Source organism: Miscanthus floridulus, chromosome 6 (assembly GCF_019320115.1).
Source record: "Miscanthus floridulus cultivar M001 chromosome 6, ASM1932011v1, whole genome shotgun sequence".
NCBI lineage: Eukaryota > Viridiplantae > Streptophyta > Magnoliopsida > Poales > Poaceae > Miscanthus > Miscanthus floridulus.
In genome coordinates, this window is record NC_089585.1 from 123,811,624 (window position 1) to 123,825,794 (window position 14,171).

Consider the following 14,171-nt stretch of genomic DNA (forward strand, 5'->3'; position numbering starts at 1 on the left):
AAAAGAGCACTATTTCATCACCAAAGCTAAAATTCTAATATTGCCCAGCCATATAACATTCCATGCAGCTCCAAGGCTACATTCAGCCTGTTCGCTGGTTGGTTTCTGGGCTGATAAGCTCGACTGGTGTTGGTTTGTTGTGAGAGAAAAACACTGTTGGTTGATGGATAAGCTCTGGCTGAAACCAACAAACGAACAGACTGATTATGTAGACGGACAGATCACGATTGTGATTGATGTCAAAAGTCAAAAACTATTTCCCTTTGAAACATTATATTTCACGAGTCAAAATTTTCTAGCGAATACACATTGACATCAACGCAGCTTCTTCGTTTCCGATATCATATTCGTCATCTTACATTTATACTCTTTGCACCCTCTTCCACATGCCTGAACATATATCGAAGCTTTCTTGAAGAATCTGGCAATGTGTTCTTCAGATTTCTCCAGCAATGCAGGGACCGTGAGAGCAATAACAGCACCTGACAGAATAGGGAGTAAAAAGTTTAGCAATTCGACATGGATCAGCAAGATTAATAGAGCATTTTTGTTTCCAAATTGATCCCCCCTTTCTGTAGGATTTTCCATGCCGTTCTAAATACGAAAATGTGGATGCAGCGAATTGGACTTTCAAATCGGGTTGAATGCTTACAGTCCACTGCTAGTATGATCAAAGTAGATACGATGCAGCCCATCATGCCCTCACGTTTATGTATCCTTGGATTACATTCAGCAGCACTAGTGCAGAACTTCTGACAAGAAACTCATTTTGAATGGAACTTTTGGCCAAACTAGAAACATCATGCTGTTCTATCAAACTAAGTGATAGTGTGAGCATTGCCTCTGTTTCCATAGTTATGCCATTTTGCAATGTTACCAGCACAGATTTTCAGTGCAATTATAAGTGATCTGATGATAAGTGTCTTGTACATGTTGTCAGTGCAATCATAAGTGATCTGATGATAAGTGTCCTGTACACGTTTTCATATCGCAATTCATAATGAGGTTCTTCTAAAGATGCACAGTGCTTCCTAGCTCATAAGAAATGTAAATGAAACAGTAAAAGAACTTACCTGTATATACCAAAGTGATAAGATCAGTCAGTCGGCCAACTATGGAGGTCAGCAACAACACAAAAGCCACCTTGTAGAAGAGGCTGGAATCCTTTCCAAGTGCAATGTTTTCGAAATCCTTGAGCACCTTATTCATGAAGCTACCAACTATTTCTGCTGCTCCGCTCATTGACTCATCAGAAATTTTCATCAATGGGATAGGTGGAGCTGCCCTGCATAGGTTTCTTTGCATTGTTAGAGTTGGCACAAACAATGAATTATAATTACAATCTAAGAGCAAAAGAAATTACTGTATACAGCATATTCTTTTCTTTTTTTGGTCTATCCTTGATATTTGCTTTGTTTTTGCAATAAGGATCATGGTACTGCACAACAATGTTAAATTTCACTCAGAAACTAAAACATAAGCAAACATTTCTACTACATTCTGTGAATGTCATCTGCTAACAGAGTTCTTGACTAGATACATTCGCCACTGCAGCAATTAAGCAACCCTATCAAAATGGTAAGAGTTGTTGAACCAAGGTCCAAGGCCAAATAATTCCATTAGCTCTAACATGCCACCACGGATTAGAACTTCAACAATCTTTACCGATTACCATGCTAGCTAGCACAAGCATCCACACAAAACGAATCAGCCACAGTGGTTTCACCAATGGGTGAGAGATCAAACCAGAATCACCTGTTGAGCAGCTGCGCAGCCTTGGCCCAAACGAAGAGGACGGTGAGCAGGATCATGAGCACCTGGGACACGAAGGAGAGCAGCGTGTAGCCGGGCACGCAGTAGAAGAGCGCCCAGGACGCCACCACCGCCGCCAGCATCCCGCCGGCCAGCTCCTTCCTCCTCCACAGCACCACATCCGCCACTGCGCCCACAGAAAAGCTCCCACGCCACGCTCTCAGAATCCAAACGCGAAATGCAGATAGAGAGAGAGCCTAACAACATGGTATCGATCAAAACGGTCAAGGAGGACTCACCGGCGCCGCCGCCGAGGAGGTCGTGCGGCGATCTCTGGGCACCAAACAGCCTGCAGCTGGGGGAGTCCATCGCACCGCCACCGCAGGACGGATCTCTCCTCCGATGGGAAAAGGGAAAGGGGACAGGCCAGGCAAGAAGAGCCTGGACCCTGGAGTGGATGAATGGCAGCTACTGAGTGGTCTCGTTAAGTCCAACTTGTCGAGCTGGAAATTTTAGAAAATTGCAAGGCGGAGAAAATTGGGTGGAAAGAAAAAGGCGCAAGCGTGGCGTGGGGCCCCACAAAGGCACAGATACCTCGTCAGCAACACCGTCGCATCTGAACCCAAAGAAACACAAAAATAAGAGGAAAAGCATGGCGTCCGCGTCGCATCCTTGGATTTCCTTTACACCTGACCAGATGACAACACGGGCGACCTCCGCCTTTCGGCGCAAGCTCGGACAAAACGGACGGCCTCCTTCCGGGCTCCGCCTTTCGGCACAAGCTCGGCTCTGGTATGAGACTATGAGGTATGGCTATGGCAGGTGAGTGCAAAGGCCAACAGCCAAGAGACCAAGAGGAGCAACAGGCAATGAACAATGCGTGCTTACTGATTTGGTTCATTGGTAGGAGTACAAGTGAATCTAACGACAGATAAAAAAAAACTAGGAGATTGTGCATGTGCATCTGGGTTAATATAGCATTTGGCTGACGCTTAAAAGGTACTCCCGTCATCGATTCAGCCCAAAATCAAGCATGTTACATGCGCTCCACCACCGGTTCATGACTTCATGTCTTGGCACAAACTGCAAGAATTGACAAAGGTAACACCTGCAGAAACAAGCTCTTGACTCGGTAATTCGTGGCTGCAACGACGACACAACAAGAACATGAGCATTCACCGTCAGGCTTTGTTTGGATATTGTCGAATTCACCTCAACTCACGTGTGTTGTGTTGGACTGGGTAGAATTTGGTTCAAGTTTCACTCCAATCCACCCAACGTATGTGGATTAAGGCGAATCCGCCTACGACCAAACAAGGGCTCATGCTGTAGTGAGAAGGGAGATCCAGCATAAGTTCACACACATGAAAAAGGACAGAAAAAAAGGGATTCAAAACCGCCACTCTAGTCTCTACGCAGTTCGCACATAACAGTTACACCAGTTAAAAGTTTTAAAACCCATTCAATTCAGACTGTGCATTTTGTATACGGCGTTCGGAACTAAAAAAACCATAACTCCACTGAAATGGAGGGCAGTTTCTGTTTGTATAGTCTAACTCAGTTACAGACTGATCAGAAGTGCCAGCCTATTCTTCTTTCGCTCATCCTTTCTCCTCTACAGAAGAAACCTCCCTTTTGGTGTCACTTCCTGAAGCCAACTCCTGAGTGTCCTCACAGGGAGGTCCACTCGGCTCAGATTTATCAGCCTCTTCCTGGTTATTATCTTTGCTTGGAGCTGCTTCAGTAGCAGGAGCATCTTGTGAATTGCTGGATCCTTGAGCTGCATTATAGCTGGCAAATGGACCCCCAGTGTCCATCAAGCTAGCAGCTATAGCAGCATTCAGATCAGCCTCTTCTTGCTGCGCTGCAATCATGTCCATTTCACTCATCCCTTCTGATTGTTCACCAAGTACAGAGGGTTGTACCTGCTGAGTAGGTGTTTGAACCTGGTTACAGGAGGCTGTTATCCTGCGGGCATCATCAGGGGTAAGCCATTGACCAAAACCGTTAGAGCCTTCAGTTGCCATAGGGCACCTTGGGGAAATTGCCTCTGACTGCAAAGATACTCCAGCCTGACCCCTTCAGGGTGTCAATGAAAGCTGAGAGGTAAAACTTTGACAGGTGCTCGGGAGCTGGGTAGAGACTATTAAAGTTATACCACTCCCCATTCACCTTCCTGATGCAAAACCAGTGGTCCTGCAGGTGGCAAATGAAAGCAACCTCCTGCTCAGGGTCAAATAGGGACGACCCTGCAGCTGGGGAATCAAGGGGGATAACTTGGGAGGTCCCAAACCTCCAGCGCCTTCTGCAAAACCTGTTAGAAGAAATGAATAAAAGCTATCCGTGTAATAGACTGGTACCATATTCGGTTGAGTTACAGTTAATAATGGAACATATGAACTCTACATGTGGACATGAATAAAAGCAATGGACAATGCTGACAGCATTCCAGATTCATTGCAAAGATACAAGCATAGATGATGCTCCTCTAAGAGGGAAAACTGTTCAGATCAAATGTAAGTATAAAGGCTGAGACAAACAAAGTGAAGAATCACAATTTGTGTATTTCAACGTATAACCGCGCCCCATCTGTCCAAATTCAGGTCTAATGTGCACCTTCTTAAAAAAATGTACTTTCAACTTCTAAAATATTTACCCATTCCCTGAGTGTGGCAGGACCCACTACCAAAATCTTGCAGCTTTGGGTTAGAAACGAATACTTAATGAATTCCTAATCATCTTTCCCCCAATTCACATCCAAACGTGTGAAGTGATAATCAGAGGGTCTGACCAGGATGCTGCAGTTATACAATGCAAAGACAAATATGATTCAATGAAGAAAAAGGGGAAATAGCTAATTGTTGCATATGTTTGGTGACCCTTCTATACATCCTGAAGGCTTTAGGAGAAAACTTTAAAAGAACTGGAATGCCTCCATATTGCAAAGTGCCATATCAGGACAGTATTAATGCACATTCACAGCAAATTAGTGTCATCTTAATAACTTGATGGAGACATGCACAAACGCCAAATTAAAATAAAAATGCGTGAAACATCCAAATATCAGCAACATGCAAAACAGTGGTCTATTGACCGCTATTTGTGCTCAGATTCATCATTTTATGACTGACAGGTATGTGTTTCATCTACAGTACCATTCTTTTCCTTCCATAGTTTCTATTTGTCCCTATTGCAGTGACAGCATGTCTCTTTGCTAGAGTACGGGAGAAGTGAAGGGCACCAGCCATCAAAAGGCTACTCTGGTCGTACAATGGCTCAAAAATCCCTCCTTGCGTTTTTCTCTCGAACATGCAGCAGTAAGAAAATTAGGATTTGTTATGGTTTTCTTTAGGTTACATTCGCACCTTTTGAATAGATAGACAGACATAGCCTTAAACTACCTAGCTAGGTCGAAGCATCCGTCCTTTGGCATTGGCGCAGCACCAAGCCCCCCCCCCCCCCCCCCCCCCCCCTTCCGTTAATATAACAGGTATGTGTTTCATCTACAGTAGCATTCTTTTCCTTCCATAGTTTCTATTTGTCCCTATTGCAGTGACAGCATGTCTCTTTGCTAGAGTACGGGAGAAGTGAAGGGCACCAGCCATCAAAAGGCTACTCTGGTCGTACAATGGCTCAAAAATCCCTCCTTGCGTTTTTCTCTCGAACATGCAGCAGTAAGAAGAAAATTAGGATTTGTTATGGTTTTCTTTAGGTTACATTCGCACCTTTTGAATAGATAGACAGACATAGCCTTAAACTACCTAGCTAGGTCGAAGCATCCGTCCTTTGGCATTGGCGCAGCACCAAGCCCCCCCCCCCCCCCCCCCCCCCCCTTCCGTTAATATAACAGCAGTAAATATTTGGCAGGGGGAAGCCAATTAATTGGCTCAGAATGTACATCATATTTTATTTCTTCCGTGTCATTACAAAATTTGTCTTAATGTGCTTAGCAGAATTAAAAAAAATGTGTATATTTCTATATGTGGATTTACAACAGATTTGAAGCAAAAATACATATCATATTTCACCATCGCACAATAATAGTGTCTGCCAGTGTACAATTTGGCAAATTATTGGGAACACGCCAAATACCACTTGGAATCCGATGGTGGGTGTCGGAATCCAACATGGCCGACTTGGCCAAAAAAAAAGAAAGGACATGGCTAAATGGGTATCTGGTAACACTGATGGCTATGCAATCATCTGGATTTTAGCGACTTGTGAAACTTTTCAGAATCCAGACGTCCATCGAGTTTTCTTTCCACAATTGTTTATGGAGCAGGAAGGGCGGGCCTGATGCAAGCGGTAGAGTCTTACCGCCTGTGACCGGAAGGTCCCGGGTTCGAGTCGCGGTCTCCTCGCATTGCACAGGCGAGGGTAAGGCTTGCCACTGACACCCTTCCCCAGACCCCGCGCAGAGCGGGAGCTCTCTGCAATGGGTACGCCCTTAATTGTTTATGGAGCAGATCAAATTGAAATAGCATTTAAAACCTTAAAGCTTCTAACCTTAACACCAGTTTTTTTTTAAAAAAAACTTAACACCAGTACCAAGGTTGATCATATTCCTAATTCAAATTAACGAACAACTTCAGTCAATTGATATAAACTGTAAGAAACCAAATTCATTCTTAACGTCAGCAATTCAGTAGAAGGGCGTACCCAGTGCAGAGAGCTCCCGCTCTGTGCGGGGTCTGGGGAAGGGTGTCAGTGGCAAGTCTTACCCTCGCCTGTGCAATGCGAGGAGACCGCGACTCGAACCCAGGACCTTCCGGTCACAGGCGGTAAGACTCTACCGCTTGCACCAGGCCCGCCCAGCAATTCAGTACACGACAAAAATAAAGCTACATTAGCCAGATAAATTCTTGAATATGTACATCAATCATATAATTTTGGACAGTGTAACGAAAACAGAATTCGTTACCATGCATGCACATGCAAACCGCTGTGAAGACATTTGCTATTGTTTGTTTATACAGGAAACAAGTCAACAACTACATCTAAACTTTCCAGTAATGCAAAAAAAAAGTACAATCCTATATCAAATCACCTGCAGAGAATCATGCAAATTTTAATGCAGTTCTTTGAGTGCCAAAGACAAGAAGTACTGTTTATCCCTCAGAAACCCCTTTCCCATCTGTGACAGATATGATTATGAATGCAGGAGGTTGCCTAAGTACCATTAGGATTGGAATAGGATTGCATCATCTATGTTCAAGGAGAGAGTCTCTAATCATGCAATCACTTGATAAGCATTCCTTCACATGACTAGGATGATGCATTGACTACCTAACTTTCTTTTATTTTATATATAAGTTAAACCCTGCTAATTTGTCTGCTTCAAGTAACTCTCTTCGTTGTTAGCAAATCCATAACCTAGAATCTTCGACTAGACTAGAAGGCAGTCGACGACTCCAAACAGCAATGCTCGAGCAAAAATCCCCTAAATTCTAAGCAGCGATCTTAACAGACAACCAACTTGTAACCGAGTCCACGGAAGAAGCTGTGATCTACGCATCGGTCGATCTAACCAAGCTCAAGAAACCTAAAAGGATAATCTCCATGAAGCCTGGACCTGGAGCAGGCCTGGACTAACCTGGATGCTGAAATCGCCGCCGAGGGCGACGTCGTGGGATCCCTCGCCCTCGGCGAAGAAGTCCCCTGCGGCAGGGTTGGCCGCGCCGGGGCTTCGGGAGCCCTCGAGCATCACCAGGCGCTCCCGCTGATCGAGATCGGCGGCGAGCGCAGCGAGGTCGAACTCGGAGAAGAAGGGGCCCTGCAGGGCGGTGTTAACGCAGTGCACGGCGCAGAGCTTCCCCTCCTGAACCTCGTGGTACAGCAGCCCGCCGTTGCTCGCCGCCTCCATCGCGCCGCTCCAAAACCTTGCAGAAGCCCCTCCCTACGATGCGGTGCGATTCGGCACTTCGCCGCCTCGAGCCCTCGATGTATCACAGATTCAAGCCAGGATCGATGAGGAGATAAACGAAAACGGCCGACGGCGGAAAGGGAAGGCGGAGGGGAGGAGTGTGAGTGTTTTTTGCGTGTACATGCCATTAAAAAAGTTCGAACGAGCCATTAAAAAAAACTGACTATGTGATCGTTCTGAATTTCTTTACTCTCCGAGTCATTCCGTCGGTGGTCGTTTTTCACCGTTACATGTGGATCCGATCAGTTAAAACGTCCATAATACCCCTCTCATCCCTATCCTCTCTCTCTCAAACTGATGCCGAGGCTAGGCTGGGCGGCCGCGCGGAGCAGCGGCGCCGAGGCGGTCACCGAGCTACGTCGAGCGAGGCTCTTCACCTCCTACTACGCGCGCTGCTCCTTCCCCGGGCGCCCCCCAGCAGCCGGAGGTGGTCGGACAGACACCTCCGCTCCCGTGCGTGGCTAGGGGCGAGACTGACGATGGTTGAGCTCCGACGAGCACCCGTCCGCGCCCGCCGCCAGACACGTCCCGCGCCGTCGGCCGCGACACCTCCAGCGCTGCCCTGTCCCCGCGCGCCCCGCCCCACGAGCTCCAATCGCCATGGCCGCGTGCGCCCCTGCCCGCCATGGCCGTCGCCCGCGAGACCTCTAGCGCCACCCTGGCCCTACGCGCCCCGCCCCGCGAGTTCCGGCTGCCATGGCCGCACAACCACGTCCTCGTCCACGCCCGGCTTCCCCTCGCGCTCGAGCTCGCGGTTGCCATCCCCTCCGTCAGCGCCGGTGCTCGCGGCCGTGGGCGTGCCCGCCGCGCTCTGCCGCCGCGCGCTCCGCGCGCGGGGCGAGGTGCAGGCGTGCCTCCCGTGCCCGCAGCAACTGCAGCGCCCGCCATGGCCAGCCGCCGACGCCGCTACCCGGCTGGCACCTCCTCTGCACGTCGCAGCTCCACGGCGCCCACGCATGTCTCCACCTCGCTCCCCGCGCTGCCTCCCACCCACCGTCGCCCCGCCTGTGCGCGAGCACACCCTCCATGTTTTTTTAGTTCCGCTCCACGTTTTTAGCCAAACGGTTTTAGCTCAACGCATTCTGTTCCAGAAAAAAAAAGTAAAGTTGTAAGAGCCCATAAAGAGATGTTCCATAAACTCCTTTTTTTTTTTTTTTGAGCTGCTCCTACAAACGCAGCCTTCCCTCAAGCTCTGTCCCTGCTCCCTGCGCAGGAGTTGGGAGCTGCTCGGCTGATGCCGTCGCGGCAGCGGCGTCCCGAACTCCCGATTCGCGTCGTGACAAATGGACATGAACCGCATCAGTTAACAATCAGCAGAAGCTCTGTTTCATTATCCCAACATTCCAGTAGGTGTCCGGATCAGAGCCATGTGCCATCACATAACCTTAGCCGCTTTACAGTGCTCCTTTTGCCGGATCAATTAAATTCCCCATCAAGCATCACAGCCATAAGCCATTCTCGTTTGAGGCCTACTTTCGTGCAATCCAGACGTCGTGGTCCAAACGCGGATCGGCGGTGCCGACGGCGGGGAAACCCCCTCGCTATTACGCCCGAGCGAGATCGCTATCCGTGGCCGTCTTCGTTCCCATCCCACACCCTACTCCTCGGTCGTCACTCGTCAAGTCGTCAGCAGTCAGCACCCAGCACTCACCGGCCCCAAACTTCCAAAACCTCCTTGGAACCAAGCAGAAGATGTCAGACTCGACGGCGGCTGCCGCCGCGGGCGACGCGGTGTTCGAGCGGTGCCTGCTCGTGCTGTACCTCATCAGCCCGCTCACTGTGCTGGCGCTCCGCTTCATCTCCGCGCCGTACGGCAAGCTCTCCCGCCCGGGCTGGGGCCCCGTCCTCCCGGCCCCGCTGGCGTGGTTCCTCATGGAGAGCCCCACCCTCTGGCTCCCGCCGCTCGTCCTCCTCCGCTCGCCGCCGCCGCCGCTCTCAAGCCCGATCGCCGCCCTCCCCGCCGCGCTCTACGCGTTCCACTACGTCCACCGCACGCTGGTCCACCCGCTCCGCCTCGCCCGCCTGCACCGCGCCCCGGCCCCCGTGCCGCTCCTCATCGCCGCCTGCGCCTTCGGCTTTAATCTCCTCAACGCCTACGTACAGACCCGCTCCTTCGCGCTCCATGCCGGCCGCCCGGCGTCCCCCGCCCGCTGCCTCGCCGGACTGGCCCTCTTCGCGTGGGGGGTGCGGACGAACATCGCGGCGGACAAGGAGCTGCTGCGGCTCAAGGAGGCCGGAGGCGGGTACAAGATCCCGAGGGGCGGGTTGTTCGACCTGGTCACCAGCCCCAATTACTTCGGCGAGACGGTGGAGTGGCTGGGCTTCGCGGTGGTGGCGTGGACGCCCGCGGCGTGGGCGTTCTTCCTCTACACCTGCGCCAACCTCGGGCCGAGGGCCAGGGACCACCGCCGCTGGTACGTACAGAAGTTCGGCGGCGAGTACCCGGCGTCGCGCAAGGCGTTCATCCCCTACATCTACTAGGCGAATTGGTGATGTATGTACTGTACTCTAATAAAAAAAATCAAATGCTGTGCAATGGAAATGCGAATTTATTTAACCAAAGATTTTCGGCCGGTACAAAAATTCCTAATGGAGATGACAATGGCCCCGTTCGGCTTACCCTATATCCAGCTTGTTCGTATTTTTTTTTCTTCAGTCAAAACAGTGTTTTTCTCTCGTAACAATTCAGTCAGAACAATGTTTTCAGCCAGTTTCAGCTAAAATTCGACGAGCCGATCGGGGCCCATGTTTCGAAAATTTTGGCGAATGTCTTGGGCATAATGAGATGTATTTGCCTCTCTGTTGTGCGAGAACGTAGCGTGTGCAATGACAGCACGAGCGTGCGAATCATCGGAAGTCCGGAAACCATAATGTGCCCTACGTATCGTTCCGATTTCATATGCTGGCGTTTAATTTTATTTTAAACCATAGCAATTACTAGTAGATTTTGAGCTTTGTCTCGAATTTTGCTTAGGAGTCAGTTGCTGCAACCAATGTAGCATACATTCATGAATTTGTCTGATCCGTGAATCGAACCATACTAGTATATTGCAAAACACATTTTCCTTCAGATGCAAACGATTTACATAAGCTGAGATACGCCTAATAGTTGAGATCAAAGACAATTGTGTAATTATATATATAAAAAAGACACTGCCACCTTCAATTCGGCGACAAACAGTGGCGGATGTGGGATGCGGGATAAGGGGGGGCTAAAACAACAGAGATGTTGATTTGCACGAAGATTTAACGGTGAAATCAAGTTTTTGCTACAGTAATTAGCATTGAAATCAAGAAATTAGGGGGGGCTGGAGCCCCCCCAGCCCCCCTTTGGATCCGCCACTGGCGACAAATAGACTAACCTAACAACCTAAACTTCAAGCAATACACGCCTTAATTTGGCCTTCTCCCGGACCTCCTAGCTAGCAAGCTTCCAATTGTCCTACTTGGAACCAAAGAGGCTGCCAAAGACGCTGCCACCGTTGGTCGCAGAGTCCGACTGATGTTGCTCGCGTTCCTTCCTTGACGATTCCACCATGCTCTGCATTGCCGGCGTCGCGAACCTAGACCCAAATTTCGGCGCCGGCGCCGCTGTGCCGAAAGATGAACACCCGAACGGACTAGTTAGTACTTGCTGAGGCACACCCCCGAACGGATTAATTGCTGCTTGCTGAGGCACACACGCGAACAGACTAGTTGCTGCTTGCTGAGGCTGAAACCCGAACACAGGAGGAGTAGTTGCTTGTGGTGCCGCACCCGTCCCTCCGAACGATTGTTGGAGACTGGAGGCGATGCCCCTGGTGGGCCTCGGCGGGCACCGCATGTTGGCTGCTGGAACGAGAACGGGGATCCCGCCGATGCTCCGTACGGGGATCCTGTCGTCTGTGTCCCGAACGCCGGCGCCGCCGACCAGAATAGCTGCACCGTGGACGCCCGCTGCTGCGCGTGGGAGCTCATGCCAGCAAGCAGGCACGCGCGCCCCGTCTGCTCGTACGCCCGCCGGTTCGCCACGCGAGCGCTCAGCTCGCGCAGCTCCGCCACCAGCTCCGCGCACCTCTCGTCGCCCGCCAGCCCCGCGGCCGCCGAGGCCTCCTGCCGACGGTCCAGTATCTGCGCCGCCTTCGCGTGCTCACCGCGATCCGCAGCTGCCCGCGCCGCCTCGATGTCCTCGGCAGCCTCCACGCGGAAGCGCTCCCGTGCCACCTCCACGCACGGCTCCATGTCCGTCACCACCACCGGCCTCTGCACCGCGGCGTCCTCGCAGGAAACGTCCACCGACCGCCCGGTTGCCGCGTCCTTGTATGTGCAGCTCACTTTGATCAGGCGGGTCACGCTGCCGTCTTCGGCGCCGTCCCCGGCAGCGACGGGCACGTCCAGGAACAGCAGGAAGCGCCTCTCCTCGTCCGCGTATAGCTCGCCGACGTCCACTGACGCGGCGCGGCCACCCACGTCGATGCGGCTGTCGTAGCGGCCCGACTTGACCGTCCGGACGCGCACGCCTGGGTGCAGGCACTCCACGGCGACGCGGGCTTCCTGCGCCGTGACTGAGAGGAGCCCGCCGATGCACAGCGCGAATGAATCCTGCACCACCGCCTGGTTCTCGATGAAGGAGAACGTGCCGCCTGTCACCTCCGCGATGGCGTGCATCGCCGCTGCGTCGTGGTCCGTGCCGAACCCGAACGTATGAACCGGTGGGCACTGGCTGCCATTGCTGCGCCTCAGGGACCGTGGCACAAGGTCGTTGTAGCTCTTGGAAGGACCATGAGGTCCGTAGAAGCGAAGAGTATAGTTGTCGTGGCCATCCGACAGAAGGATAACGCTCGCGACGGTGTTCCTGTGACGGCGGCCGTCGAGCACCTCGGAAGCCACACGAAGACCGCCTTCCCATCGTCCGACATCCGTGTCAGCCGGATGACGCGGCGAGCCTCGGACGAGAAGGACACAATGCTGAGCCGGTCGCCGGGGCCGAGGTGGTCGATGACGAAGCGCATGGCCTGCTTCAGCAGCGCCAGCTTGGAGCCACCCATGCTGCCGCTGACGTCGAGTACCGTGACGAGATCGAGGGACGCACGCGCCGACGCCTCGGCGGTCACGGGAGGTCCCTTGGCGTGCATCAGCACCGCGAAGGTATCTCGGGCCGTGTCTCTCGCCACAGCCGAGTGCTCGCAGTGCGTTTTGAGCTCGAGCACTCCATTGTTCGTCGCTTCCTGGACAACTTCCCAGCCGTCGAGAGGCGACGGCTCCACCGGCTCGTCGTCATTGAACACCGGTCGCGCCATGTCCGCCGACTCCGGTCGGGGCCCGAAAGATTGCGGCAAGGGGGTGAACGGCTGGAACATGGGCGGTTGTGAAGGCGAGGAAAAGGGGTGGGGCGACGGCGACGGGGACGACGCCACGGACACACCGTCGCGCCATCGGAGCATGGGCGGTTGTGGCGGCGAGGAAAGGGGTGGAGCGACGGCGACGGGGACGACGCCACGGACACATCGTCGCGCCAACGTGCACTGCAGACAGGGCAGACGCTGCCAGATATGCAACGGAGGTGGAATGTATGGTTGCACTCGGATGTGACGGTGGCCTGGCCGCGGAACATGGCGACGTGGCAGACTGCGCACGACAGCGTCTGCGTTGCTGGCGGTGCGGAGTCGGGCGTCCCCGGTGCCTGCTGTCCAAACAGGCTCCTCCCGACACATTGCGACGACGATGGAGATGCCGTCTGCGCTCCAGAGAAGCTGAAGGAGGAGCTCTGAGTAGTCGACGGCCACGGCTGCCCAAACAGGCTTGTCTTGGATGAGGAGTCCGCCGCCGCCGCGGCCGACTGTCCAAACAGGCCCGTCGACGATGGCGGAGGCGACGCGAAGGAGAACGGGGTGGCCGGCGCAGGGGCGGGGGCCGTGGCCGGCGTGTTGCTCCACTGCGCGGCGCAGATCGGGCATGTAGCGCTCCCGGAGACACAGCGGAGGTGGAACGTGTGGGCGCACTCCGACGTGAAGATCGCCTGCCAGAGGCCAATGTCGCCGCGGCAGGCGTCGCACTGGCCGCCGCTCTTTCTCGCCATGATTGTCAACGAAACGTGTCTATCCTGTTTTTTATTTTGATCTCACGGTGCCCACCTCCCGTTCTCGCGCGTATTTATAGGCTGGGAAACGTGTAGCGTGGAGACGACGCAGGCGGAGTACGCGCCGGCAAGTCGGCAGCGCGAAGGTTTCCTTCGTCTGTTCCTCGGTCGTGTGGAAGTGCAGCAGTTCAGGCGGTCTCCGCTTCAGTTTGTAACTTTTCTCTATATAATTTGTTTTGGCTTTTTTTTAGCAATTGGCTCCATTGAGCAACTTCTTTAATCAAATCTTCAAATATTGCATATATGTTATTATTCTTGTAGACAAATATGGAGAGCAAGAATAACTTTTCCAAAATACGCACAAGATTAAAAAAAAACTGTTGGAATATGAAAAAATATATATAGAAACCCTTTTCTCATCTCCAATAGTTCCAAACA

General features: G+C 52.2%; 2 protein-coding genes and 2 pseudogenes across 2 annotated transcripts; 1 reads left to right on the top strand and 3 right to left on the bottom strand.

Moving 5' to 3' along the window:
- Nucleotides 1–233: 233 nt before the first annotated feature.
- LOC136456852 (reticulon-like protein B12) lies at nt 234–3,033 on the bottom strand. Its single transcript, XM_066456843.1, has 4 exons — nt 2,052–3,033; nt 1,756–1,939; nt 1,074–1,285; nt 234–482 (listed from the first exon to the last, which is right to left on the bottom strand). The coding sequence occupies exons 1-4, from the start codon at nt 2,119–2,121 to the stop codon at nt 316–318; spliced, it is 633 nt and encodes a 210-aa protein (XP_066312940.1). The 5' UTR covers nt 2,122–3,033; the 3' UTR covers nt 234–315.
- Nucleotides 3,034–3,198: 165 nt separating this feature from the next.
- LOC136456851 (putative ataxin-3 homolog) lies at nt 3,199–7,789 on the bottom strand (annotated as a pseudogene).
- A 1,304-nt stretch (nt 7,790–9,093) lies between these two features.
- On the top strand, nt 9,094–10,181 carry LOC136459434 (protein DEETIOLATED 2-like). The gene has a single exon (XM_066459291.1). The coding sequence runs from the start codon at nt 9,368–9,370 to the stop codon at nt 10,154–10,156; it is 789 nt and encodes a 262-aa protein (XP_066315388.1). The 5' UTR covers nt 9,094–9,367; the 3' UTR covers nt 10,157–10,181.
- A 971-nt stretch (nt 10,182–11,152) lies between these two features.
- Nucleotides 11,153–13,948, bottom strand: LOC136456850 (E3 ubiquitin-protein ligase WAV3-like; annotated as a pseudogene).
- Between the last annotated feature and the right edge of the window lie 223 nt (nt 13,949–14,171).